The sequence below is a fragment of the Oncorhynchus gorbuscha genome, unplaced genomic scaffold (assembly GCF_021184085.1).
Source record: "Oncorhynchus gorbuscha isolate QuinsamMale2020 ecotype Even-year unplaced genomic scaffold, OgorEven_v1.0 Un_scaffold_550, whole genome shotgun sequence".
In the NCBI taxonomy this organism is placed as follows: Eukaryota; Metazoa; Chordata; class Actinopteri; order Salmoniformes; family Salmonidae; genus Oncorhynchus; species Oncorhynchus gorbuscha.
This window is the reverse complement of record NW_025745378.1, coordinates 338,909-352,915: the sequence shown is the minus strand read 5'-3', so window position 1 is coordinate 352,915 and position 14,007 is coordinate 338,909. Positions and strand designations below refer to the sequence as shown.

General features: G+C 41.6%; 1 protein-coding gene across 1 annotated transcript; it reads left to right on the top strand.

Annotated features, from left to right (window-relative positions):
• Positions 1–10,370: 10,370 nt before the first annotated feature.
• LOC124018597 (putative uncharacterized protein DDB_G0290521) lies at positions 10,371–12,144 on the top strand. The gene has a single exon (XM_046333942.1). It carries the CDS (start codon positions 10,533–10,535, stop codon positions 11,565–11,567), a length of 1,035 nt encoding a protein of 344 aa, XP_046189898.1. The 5' UTR covers positions 10,371–10,532; the 3' UTR covers positions 11,568–12,144.
• Positions 12,145–14,007: the final 1,863 nt, after the last annotated feature.

Here is a 14,007-nt window from a genome sequence, read left to right as displayed (position 1 = left end):
CACAGGCCTATATAGTGCACTACTTTAGACCACAGACCTATATAGTGCACTACTTTAGACCACAGACCTATATAGTGCACTACTTTAGAACACAGTGGTTCTGTAGCTCAGTTGGTAGAGCATGGCGCTTGTAACGCCAGGGTAGTGGGTTCGATCCCCGGGACCACCCATACGTAGAATGTATGCACACATGACTGTAAGTCGCTTTGGATAAAAGCGTCTGCTAAATGGCATATATTATTATTATTATATTACAACCCTATATAGTGCACTACTTTTCACCACAGCCCTATGGCCCCAGATCAAAAGTAGGGCACTTTTTCTGAAAAACAATGATATTTGAGACAAATATGATGTGCAGAAAGGGACACCTTTTTAGGGACACCTCGCTGATAATTAAGACCCACAGGAGTCGCCAATGCAGATATTATTGTTATTATTATAGAATACATGTATAATAATAAACAACCATACTATTGACACATAAGGTTCTGTAAAGTGAGATTAGATTTAACATTAAAGTCGTATACAGCCAATCAAATGACATCACATTTTATTGGTCACATGCACCAAATACAGCAGGTGTAGGTAGATCTTACCGTGAATTAATTACTTACAAGCCCTTAACTAAATAGGCAGTTTAAGAAATATAGTTAAGAAAATATTTACTAAATAAAATAAACAATCAAATAAAAAGTAACAGGACCGGTACCCCCTGTATATAACCTCCACATTGACTCTGTACTGGTACCCCCTGTATATAACCTCCACATTGACTCTGTACTGGTACCCCCTGTATATAACCTCCACATTGACTCTGTACCGGTACCCCCTGTATATAACCTCCACATTGACTCTGTACTGGTACCCCCTGTATATAACCTCCACATTGACTCTGTACTGGTACCCCCTGTATATAACCTCCACATTGACTCTGTACTGGTACCCCCTGTATATAACCTCCACATTGACTCTGTACTGGTACCCCCTGTATATAACCTCCACATTGACTCTGTACTGGTACCCCCTGTATATAACCTCCACATTGACTCTGTACTGGTTCCCCCTGTATATAACCTCCACATTGACTCTGTACTGGTACCCCCTGTATATAACCTCCACATTGACTCTGTACCAGTACCCCCTGTATATAACCTCCACATTGACTCTGTACTGGTACCCCTGTATATAACCTCCACATTGACTCTGTACCGGTACCCCTGTATATAACCTCCACATTGACTCTGTACTGGTACCCCCTGTATATAACCTCCACATTGACTCTGTACTGGTACCCCCTGTATATAACCTCCACATTGACTCTGTACTGGTACCCCTGTATATAACCTCCACATTGACTCTGTACTGGTACCCCTGTATATAACCTCCACATTGACTCTGTACTGGTACCCCCTGTATATAACCTCCACATTGACTCTGTACTGGTACCCCCTGTATATAACCTCCACATTGACTCTGTACTGGTACCCCTGTATATAACCTCCACATTGACTCTGTACCGGTACCCCTGTATATAACCTCCACATTGTCTCTGTACTGGTACCCCCTGTATATAACCTCCACATTGACTCTGTACTGGTACCCCTGTATATAACCTCCACATTGACTCTGTACTGGTACCCCCTGTATATAACCTCCACATTGACTCTGTACCGGTACCCCTGTATATAACCTCCACATTGACTCTGTACTGGTACCCCTGTATATAACCTCCACATTGACTCTGTACTGGTACCCCTGTATATAACCTCCACATTGACTCTGTACTGGTACCCCCTGTATATAACCTCCACATTGACTCTGTACTGGTACCCCCTGTATATAACCTCCACATTGACTCTGTACTGGTACCCCCTGTATATAACCTCCACATTGACTCTGTACTGGTTCCCCCTGTATATAACCTCCACATTGACTCTGTACTGGTACCCCCTGTATATAACCTCCACATTGACTCTGTACCGGTACCCCCTGTATATAACCTCCACATTGACTCTGTACTGGTACCCCCTGTATATAACCTCCACATTGACTCTGTACCGGTACCCCCTGTATATAACCTCCACATTGACTCTGTACTGGTACCCCCTGTATATAACCTCCACATTGACTCTGTACTGGTACCCCCTGTATATAACCTCCACATTGACTCTGTACTGGTACCCCCTGTATATAACCTCCACATTGACTCTGTACTGGTACCCCCTGTATATAACCTCCACATTGACTCTGTACTGGTACCCCTGTATATAACCTCCACATTGACTCTGTACTGGTTCCCCCTGTATATAACCTCCACATTGACTCTGTACTGGTACCCCTGTATATAACCTCCACATTGACTCTGTACCGGTACCCCTGTATATAACCTCCACATTGACTCTGTACTGGTACCCCCTGTATATAACCTCCACATTGACTCTGTACTGGTACCCCTGTATATAACCTCCACATTGACTCTGTACCGGTACCCCCTGTATATAACCTCCACATTGACTCTGTACTGGTACCCCCTGTATATAACCTCCACATTGACTCTGTACTGGTACCCCTGTATATAACCTCCACATTGACTCTGTACTGGTACCCCTGTATATAACCTCCACATTGACTCTGTACCAGTACCCCTGTATATAACCTCCACATTGACTCTGTACTGGTACCCCTGTATATAACCTCCACATTGTCTCTGTACTGGTACCCCTGTATATAACCTCCACATTGACTCTGTACCGGTACCCCCTGTATATAACCTCCACATTGACTCTGTACCGGTACCCCTGTATATAACCTCCACATTGACTCTGTACTGGTACCCCCTGTATATAACCTCCACATTGACTCTGTACCGGTACCCCCTGTATATAACCTCCACATTGTCTCTGTACTGGTACCCCTGTATATAACCTCCACATTGACTCTGTACTGGTACCCCCTGTATATAACCTCCACATTGACTCTGTACTGGTACCCCTGTATATAACCTCCACATTGACTCTGTACTGGTACCCCTGTATATAACCTCCACATTGACTCTGTACTGGTACCCCCTGTATATAACCTCCACATTGACTCTGTACCAGTACCCCTGTATATAACCTCCACATTGACTCTGTACTGGTACCCCTGTATATAACCTCCACATTGACTCTGTACCAGTACCCCTGTATATAACCTCCACATTGACTCTGTACTGGTACCCCTGTATATAACCTCCACATTGACTCTGTACTGGTACCCCTGTATATAACCTCCACATTGACTCTGTACCAGTACCCCCTGTATATAACCTCCACATTGACTCTGTACTGGTACCCCCTGTATATAACCTCCACATTGACTCTGTACCAGTACCCCTGTATATAACCTCCACATTGACTCTGTACTGGTACCCCTGTATATAACCTCCACATTGACTCTGTACCGGTACCCCTGTATATAACCTCCACATTGACTCTGTACTGGTACCCCCTGTATATAACCTCCACATTGACTCTGTACCGGTACCCCTGTATATAACCTCCACATTGACTCTGTACTGGTACCCCTGTATATAACCTCCACATTGACTCTGTACTGGTACCCCTGTATATAACCTCCACATTGACTCTGTACTGGTACCCCCTGTATATAACCTCCACATTGTCTCTGTACTGGTACCCCCTGTATATAACCTCCACATTGTCTCTGTACTGGTACCCCCTGTATATAACCTCCACATTGTCTCTGTACTGGTACCACCTGTATATAACCTCCACATTGTCTCTGTACTGGTACCCCCTGTATATAACCTCCACATTGACTCTGTACCGGTACCCCCTGTATATAACCTCCACATTGACTCTGTACCGGTACCCCCTGTATATAACCTCCACATTGACTCTGTACCGGTACCACCTGTATATAACCTCCACATTGACTCTGTACTGGTACCCCCTGTATATAACCTCCACATTGACTCTGTACTGGTACCACCTGTATATAGCCTACACATTGACTCTGTACTGGTACCACCTGTATATAGCCTCCACATTGACTCTGTACTGGTACCACCTGTATATAGCCTGGGGGTGTGTGACTGTAAATAGTCCGGGTGGCCACGTGATTCATTGTTCAGCAGTCTTATGACTCGGGTGTCGGAGCTGGTAAGGAACCTTTTGGACCTAGACTTGGTGCTCTGGTATCGCTTGCAGTGGCATGATGATGACTCCAACCATTTGATGGGCCTCCCTCTCCAATCTATGCATCATCTTTTGTTTCACAGAGACACGACTGACATGAGGAGATGTACAATAACCAAATATTCACCTTAGTGATCATTTATTTTAAAGTAAAGTACTTTAGTGAAAGTACTACTTAAGTATTAAGTAGTTTTTGGGGTATCTGTACTTTACTTGGGCTTACGAGTGGCGCAGCGGTCTAAGGCGCTTGAAGCGTCACTACAGACACCTTGGTTCGAATCCAGGTTGTATCTTAACCGGCCGTTATTGGGCTTCCCATAGGGTATCGCACAATTGGCCCAGCGTCGTCCGGGTTTGGCCGTCATTGTAAATACGAATTTGTTCTTAATTGACATCCCTAATTAAATAAATGATGTCTGAGTATCGGAGTGTCAAATCACATTTTATTTGTCACATACAAATGGGTAGCAGATGTTAATGCGACTACAGTTAAACGAGATGCTTGTAGTGTTCCTGGCTTTCTGTGAATGAATAAAGAACAACCAAAAGGTGCCGTCTGGTTTGCTTTACTTTTTTACTTTTGATACCTAAGTAGCAATTACATTTACTTTAGATACTTAAGTATATTTGAAACCCTTAGCAATTACATTTACTTTAGATACTTAAGTATATTTGAAACCCTTAGCAATTACATTTACTTTAGATACTTAAGTATATTTGAAACCCTTAGCAATTACATTTACTTTAGATACTTAAGTATATTTGAAACCCTTAGCAATTACATTTACTTTAGATACTTAAGTATATTTGAAACCCTTAGCAATTACATTTACTTTAGATACTTAAGTATATTTGAAACCCTTAGCAATTACATTTACTTTAGATACTTAAGTATATTTGAAACCCTTAGCAATTACATTTACTTTAGATACTTAAGTATATCTTAGCAATTACATTTACTTTAGATACTTAAGTATATTTGAAACCATTTACTTTTAGACTTTTACTCAAGTGGTATTTTACCTGTTGACGTTCACTTATACTTGAGTCATTTTATATTAGGGTATCTTTACTTTTACTCAAGTATGAGCGGTGGGTACTTTTTCCACCACTGGTTCAAGCCGGAGAGGCCTAATTGTTGTTGTCTAACTCTGGTCCAGGCCGTTGGTACACTACCCCAGGCCTGAGGATACTTGTTGTTGTCCAACTCTGGTCCAGGCCGTTGGTACACTAACCCAGGCCTGAGGATACTTGTTGTTGTCTAACTCTGGTCCAGGCCGTTGGAACACTACCCCAGGCCTGAGGATACTTGTTGTTGTCTAACTCTGGTCCAGGCCGTTGGTACACTACCCCAGGCCTGAGGATACTTGTTGTTGTTGTCTAACTCTGGTCCAGGCCGTTGGTACACTACCCCAGGCCTGAGGATACTTGTTGTTGTCTAACTCTGGTCCAGGCCGTTGGTACACTACCCCAGGCCTGAGGATACTTGTTGTTGTCTAACTCTGGTCCAGGCCGTTGGTACACTACCCCAGGCCTGAGGATACTTGTTGTTGTCTAACTCTGGTCCAGGCCGTTGGTACACTACCCCAGGCCTGAGGATACTTGTTGTTGTCTAACTCTGGTCCAGGCCGTTGGTACACTACCCCAGGCCTGAGGATACTTGTTGTTGTCTAACTCTGGTCCAGGCCGTTGGTACACTACCCCAGGCCTGAGGATACTTGTTGTTGCGAGATGGGTGGGACCGGAGATGGGTGGGACCGGAGATGGGTGGGACCGGAGATGGGTGGGACCGGAGATGGGTGGGACCGGAGATGGGTGGGACCGGAGATGGGTGGGACCGGAGATGGGTGGGACCGGAGATGGGTGGGACCGGAACTAGAGACGCGCTGAAGAGACTGTTCAGGCTGTTGTGTTGGCGACTTCCTTTAGCGTCTCTAACATACTTTATGCGGACAATTGTAAGAGGGTTTAGGGGAGGATATTTAGCTTAGAAGTCGTGTGGAACAGGCTGACTAGTTTTGTAGACTATGATGTGGTGGCAGTTAATCATCAAGCCCTCAATGAGTTGAATCAGCTGAGTTTGTCCGGGGCTTCAACAACAATATGTGCTGTTGGAGGACTGGAGTTGGGAAACACTGATGTAAGGAAACAGACACCGTTTCAATGTTGTCAACAGGCAATCTTTTACTCCCAAATGAACAAACTAAGTAGGGCAACACAAGACACACAACCAGCTTTCTGGATCAGCCCAGTCCTTCTAGAATGCTCCACAGATGGACAATCATCAAACCATTGTTGATTTAGGCCCCAGTGACAATATGAGTCTCGGACCCTGAAATGGGCCATTAATCATCACTGTTCTGTAAATCAAGGTTAGTGACCCAACCCTGGCCGTCTCCCGTGAATTGATGTGTGCCCAATTGACTTGAGTGGTTTGCTATTATTCTGTAAATTTATTGTAAATAAATTTTAAATGGTCACTCAAAACCGGTTTAGGCCAATTTGGTTCGCGGTGTGTCCAGCCCCAAAATAGATTCCCGACCATCGCGGACTGAGTTTCAGTATCCTGCCATGTGTCTGTTCAGTCCACTAGTAGAATTATTGTCTGTGACGTAAGTGTGATGATTATTTAGCTTTATTTTACTAGGCAAGGCAGTTAAGAATAAATTCTTACTTTCAATGACGGCCTAGTGGGTTAACTGTCTGTTCAGGGACAGAACGACAGCTTGGGGATTCGAACTTGCACCCTTTCAGTTACTAGTCCGACGCTCTAACCACTAGGCTACCCTGTCGCCTTGAATGAGCTTCAAATTTAGAATTACAAGTCGGCAACAGAGAAAATGTTGTTGGCAATCTATTGGTTAATTAATTGTTCCAACTTGAAAATAACTTAAACACAATCATATCGGAGTTACGACTTCAAATGTTCTAGTGTCCCAGGAGAATATGAAGCCAACATAATACAGCATTCAAGTGCTTGTCGGTGCTAGGAAAGGGAACTCTAGTAAAGGGAACTCAGGTCACCTTAATAATGGAACATGAATCACTTTAATAATGGAACATGAATCACTTTAATAATGGAACATGAATCACTTTAATAATGGAACATGAATCACTTTAATAATGGAACATGAATCACTTTAATAATGGAACATGAATCACTTTAATAATGGAACATTAATCACTTTAATAATGGAACATTAATCACTTTAATAATGGAACACTTTAATAATGGAACTCTAGTCACTTTAATAATGGAACACTTTAATAATGGAACATTAATAACGGAACATGAATCACTTTAATAATGGAACATGAATCACTTTAATAATGGAACTCTAGTCACTTTAATAATGGAACTCTAGTCACTTTAATAATGGAACATGAATCACTTTAATAATAGAACATGAATCACTTTAATAATGGAACATGAATCACATTAATAATGGAACATTAATCACTTTAATAATGGAACATGAATCACTTTAATAATGGAACATGTATCATTTCAATAATGGAACTCCAGTCACTTTAATAATGGAACTCTAGTCACTTTAATAATGGAACATGAATCACTTTAATAATAGAACATGAATCACTTTAATAATGGAACATGAATCACATTAATAATGGAACATTAATCACTTTAATAATGGAACATGAATCACTTTAATAATGGAACATGAATCACTTTAATAATGGAACATGAATCACTTTAATAATGGAACATGAATCACTTTAATAATGGAACATTAATCACTTTAATAATGGAACTCCAGTCACTTTAATAATGGAACTCTAGTCACTTTAATAATGGAACTCTAGTCACTTTAATAATGGAACATGAATCACTTCAATAATGGAACTCCAGTCACTTTAATAATGGAACTCTAGTCACTTTAATAATGGAACATGAATCACTTTAATAATGGAACATGAATCACTTTAATAATGGAACATGAATCACTTTAATAATGGAACATTAATAACTTTAATAATGGAACATGAATCACTTTAATAATGGAACATGAATCACTTTAATAATGGAACTCTAGTCACTTTAATAATGGAACTCTAGTCACTTTAATAATGGAACATGAATCACTTTAATAATAGAACATGAATCACTTTAATAATGGAACATGAATCACATTAATAATGGAACATTAATCACTTTAATAATGGAACATGAATCACTTTAATAATGGAACATGAATCACTTCAATAATGGAACTCCAGTCACTTTAATAATGGAACTCTAGTCACTTTAATAATGGAACATGAATCACTTTAATAATGGAACATGAATCACTTCAATAATGGAACTCCAGTCACTTTAATAATGGAACTCCAGTCACTTTAATAATGGAACTCTAGTCACTTTAATAATGGAACATGAATCACTTTAATAATGGAACATGAATCACTTTAATAATAGAACATGAATCACTTTAATAATGGAACATGAATCACTTTAATAATGGAACATGAATCACTTTAATAATGGAACATTAATCACTTTAATAATGTTTCATGCTGCTTTACTCATCTCATGTATATACTATTCAGCGTAGCCTAGTAGTTAGAGCTGACAAGGTACAAATCTATCGTTTCTGCCCCTGAACAATGCAGTTCCACTGTTCCTAGGCCGTCATTGAAAATAAGAATTGTTTCTTAACTGTCTTGCCTAGTTTAATAAAATAAAAAATATATTCTACTGTATGTAAGTCAATGCCTAATTTGTATATATTTCATACTTTTAGATTTGTGTGTATTGTTGTGAATAGTTAGATACTACTGCACTGTTGGAGCTAGGAACACAGGCATTTCGCTACACCCACAATAACATCTGCTAAATATGTGTAAATAAAAATTAAATGTGATATTACAGACCAGCATTATTATTATAACGTTGGGTCCATATAACTTCACATACTTTCAGTTCACATCTGGCTTGATGCTTTGGATGGGAATGTGGTGTCATTTATCACGCAGACCTAGTTACTAAACTGTTGAAATCCTTCCTTCTTTGTCATCTTTCTTCAATTCGATTGATTTCAACTTAACTTTATTAATCATCCCCAAAGGGAAAATCGTTATTGGTGATTGAGGTAATCATTGATCTTATACGATAACAGAAGGACTTTTGTGTAGATTGTTGCGTGTGTATTTATTTGACTGTAACTAAATTCCTCCATCTCCCCATTCCTCTGATCCCGGTATTCCCCTCCGTCCCCCATCCCTCTCTCCAAACCCCGATAATCCCAACTCCCGTCCCTGCCTGGACGGGTCATTTCAGTAGGATGCCTGTTTATGTCGTTTCCATGTTTTATAATATTGTCTGTTTAAGTTGTTGTTCCATTGTCATTTCCATTGTGTTATAAAATCGTTTTGGTCGTAGTGAACAGCAAGGACGTCGAAGCATAGTGAACAGCAAGGACGTCGAAGCATAGTGAACAGCAAGGACGTCGAAGCATAGTGAACAGCAAGGACGTCGAAGCATAGTGAACAGCAAGGACGTCGAAGCATAGTGAACAGCAAGGACGTCGAAGCATAGTGAACAGCAAGGACGTCGAAGCATAGTGAACAGCAAGGACGTCGAAGCATAGTGAACAGCAAGGACGTCGAAGCATAGTGAACAGCAAGGACGTCGAAGCATAGTGAACAGCAAGGACGTCGAAGCATAGTGAACAGCAAGGACGTTCACTGTATATAGACTTTTTTCTATTGTGTTATTGACTGTACGCTTCTTTATTCCATGTGTAACTCTGTGTTGTTGTTTGTGTCGCACTGCTTTGCTTTATCTTGGCCAGGTCACAGTTGTAAATGAGAACTTGTTCTCAACTGGCCAATCTGGTTAAATAAAGATGAAATAAAATAATATTAAAAAAAAAAAAAAAAGCAGTTTTGAATTTTAACGGTTATTTTACTGATATTTTCTTATTAAAATAGGCTATTATCAAACAGCTTCCTATAACTAAGAATTAGAAGTCCTATCAATTTAGACCCTAGAATAGATTAAACAGTTATATTTGACGTTTTTAATACTGTTGAGGTGTAAAATTGTATCCCAAATAGTTGATCTTCTAAAATGACCAATTCAGCAGTTGTCCGTTTGAAACCATTTGATTGGCTGTTGTCAGGTTCCACGGACTCCGCACAACGCCATGTGGTTGGCTGGTAAACAAAACACGGACAGGTTAAAAGGTGAACGTTGTCAAATTTGCCTTCAGTTGAGTTGTCAGTTCAGACCCAACGTTCTTTATTCTGGTACATTCTGATCGTTATCAGACACTAGTCTGTTGGGCTATAAAAAATACAAGCGGGAATATGAACGCTATGATTTGTCAACTCCAAGACCTACCGCCTTACATGGAGTCCGAAAATAAGAGTTTCGAACCGTGGCGTGACTACCTGAAGTTAGCTGACCTAGTGCGTGAGATGCAGTTAAGCAGGTTCACCCCAGAACCGTCAACCTTTGAGGGTCATGACTCTGGGATATGGTCGACCATGGTGGAATTTGAAGAGTTTCCGCCGCGAGCCTGGCTGCTACCGATAACACCTGTGACGACACCACCCATATGGCACGAAATGGAACCCCTGGATTCAGAATTCGTCCTCTTGTTTGAAGACGCTCCTTTATCGCCGAGCAGCACCGAGGGTCCCGAGCCCCCTACAGCACCGTCCAGATCCCCCGCTGGCACCTGGGACCAGAGTGGGAGAAACACGCCGGAGGAGGTGCCATCACCCCAGCGCACCTGGGACCAGAGTGGGAGAAACACGCCGGAAGAGGTGCCATCACCCGAGCGCACCTGGGACCAGAGTGGGAGAAACACGCCGGAGGATGTGTCATCACCCCAGCGCACCTGGGACCAGAGTGGGAGAAACACGCCGGAGGATGTGCCATCACCCCAGCGCACCTGGGACCAGAGTGGGAGAAACACGCCGGAGGAGGTGCCATCACCCCAGCGCACCTGGGACCAGAGTGGGAGAAACACGCCGGAGGAGGTGCCATCACCCGAGCGCACCTGGGACCAGAGTGGGAGAAACACGCCGGAGGATGTGCCATCACCCCAGCGCACCTGGGACCAGAGTGGGAGAAACACGCCGGAGGAGGTGCCATCACCCGAGCGCACCTGGGACCAGAGTGGGAGAAACACGCCGGAGGATGTGCCATCACCCCAGCGCAAGTTCTGCAGCTTCTGCAAATACAACGGGCAGCCTGAGTCGGTGTTTCTGTCCCACAGCATCAAGAACCAGGATGGGGACATGATGTGCCGGTACCTGCAGCTAAGTCTTTGCCCTCTCTGCGGGGTCACCGGGGCCCAAGCCGCCACTAAGCACCATTGTCCACCATTGGTGTAAAGTACTTGAAATGACTTCTTAAGTAGTTTTGGGGGTATCTGTCCTAAGGCACTGCAACTCAGTGTTTGAGGCGTCACTACAGACACCTTGGTTCGAATCCAGGTTGTATCTTAACCGGCCGTTATTGGGCTTCCCATAGGGTATCGCACAATTGGCCCAGCGTCGTCCGGGTTTGGCCGTAATTGTAAATACGAATTTGTTCTTAATTGACATCCCTAATTAAATGACGGGTTTTTACTTTTACTTCACTACATTCCTAAAGAAAATGATGTACTTTTTACTCCGTAGATTTTCCCCGATACCCAAAACTATTCTTCAGATTTTGAATGCTTATCGGTGTAATTCACACACTTATCAAGAGAACATCCCTACTGCATATGATCTGGCCGACTCACTAAACACATGCTTCGTTTGTAAATGATGTCTGAGTATCGGAGTGTCAAATCACATTTTATTTGTCACATACAAATGGGTAGCAGATGTTAATGCGACTACAGTTAAACGAGATGCTTGTAGTGTTCCTGGCTTTCTGTGAATGAATAAAGAACAACCAAAAGGTGCCGTCTGGTTTGCTTTACTTTTTTACTTTTGATACCTAAGTAGCAATTACATTTACTTTAGATACTTAAGTATATTTGAAACCCTTAGCAATTACATTTACTTTAGATACTTAAGTATATTTGAAACCATTTAGGACATTTGTTGTTGCGAGATGGGTGGGACCGGAGCTAGAGACGCGCTGAAGAGACTGTTCAGGCTGTTGTGTTGGCGACTTCCTTTAGCGTCTCTAACATACTTTATGCGGACAATTGTAAGAGGGTTTAGGGGAGGATATTTAGCTTAGAAGTCGTGTGGAACAGGCTGACTCGTTTTGTAGACTATGATGTGGTGGCAGTTAATCATCAAGCCCTCAATGAGTTGAATCAGCTGAGTTTGTCCGGGGCTACAATAACAATATGTGCTGTTGGGGGACTGGAGTTGGGAAACACTGATGTAAGGAAACAGACACCGTTTCAATGTTGTCAACAGGCAATCTTTTACTCCCAAATAAACAAACTAAGTAGGGCAGCACAAGACACACAACAAGCTTTCTGGATCAGCCCAGTCCTTAAGGAATGCTCCACAGATGGACAATCATCAAACCATTGTTGTTTTAGGCCCCAGTGACAATATGAGTCTCGGACCCTGAGATGGGCCATTAATCATCACTGTTCTGTAAATCAAGGTTAGTGACCCAACCCTGGCCGTCTCCCGTGAATTGATGTGTGCCCCATTGACTTGAGTGGTTTGCTATTATTCTGTAAATTGATTGTAAATAAATTGTAAATGGTCACTCAAAACCGGTTCAGGCCAATTTGACAACACAATCTCACATTCAATTCGTGCATTTACATAATGTATTTCAGCAGATTTCGTGCGTTTTTTTGTGGCTTAATTCGTGAGAAAATACAATATTTTAACCACGATAGCCTATATATATTTTTCTGCATTATTGAACGTTATGAATATACCTTAATGTTGTATTTATTTAACCCCGTTTTATAAATTGTGTTTGTATTGTTATATATTACATTTACATTTAAGTCATTTAGCAGACGCTCTTATCCAGAGCGACTTACAAATATATACTGTTTTCGATTTTTCTGAGCAGACATTCTGATCAGAATTTCTGAGAAAAGACACACATTTATGTGCGACTTAATCCGTGGGGAAAACATTTGTAATAATGCCACTGCTGTTTTCTATGCTTGATTTCGTTTAATACTTTGGGATACTGGTGCACTTGTAGTCAGAAAGACCGTTTTTTTTCGTGAAGGCAACAGTACACGATATTCTTCATAACGCATTTCATATTTCGTGGAGCCTAAATCACACAATGTTCTTCATAATTCATTTAATACAAGTTAAACAGGTTAATGTAAAATAATGAATTATGTTGGTTGACACTTATGCCTCTTACAAGGCCGTATCATTATGATTATTACGGTGTCAATCATGTTAGCGAGTCAGAAGTGTCCGTTTCCTAGCACCGACTAGCACTTGAATGCTGTATTATGCTGGCTTCATATTCTCCTGGGACACTAGAACATTTGAAGTCGTAACTCCGATATGATTGTGTTTAAGTTATTTTCAAGTTGGAACATAAAACACATGTTGGCCGACCAAAACCCTTGTCGAAGATATGCAGTCATAAAACACATGTTGGCCAACCAAAACCCTTGTCGAAGATATGCAGTCATAAAACACATGTTGGCCGACCAAAACCCTTGTCGGTGATATGCAGTCATAAAACACATGTTGGCCGACCAAAACCCTTGTCGGTGATATGCAGTCATAAAACACATGTTGGCCGACCAAAACCGTTCAAAAGTTTGTGGTCACTTAGAAATGTCCTTGTTTTTTATAAGAAAAGCACATTTTTTTGTCCATTAAAATAACA

Excerpts from the sequence above, each read along its gene's own strand:
- LOC124018597 (XM_046333942.1), top strand. The coding sequence starts at position 10,533 with ATGAACGCTATGATTTGTCAACTCCAAGACCTACCGCCTTACATGGAG.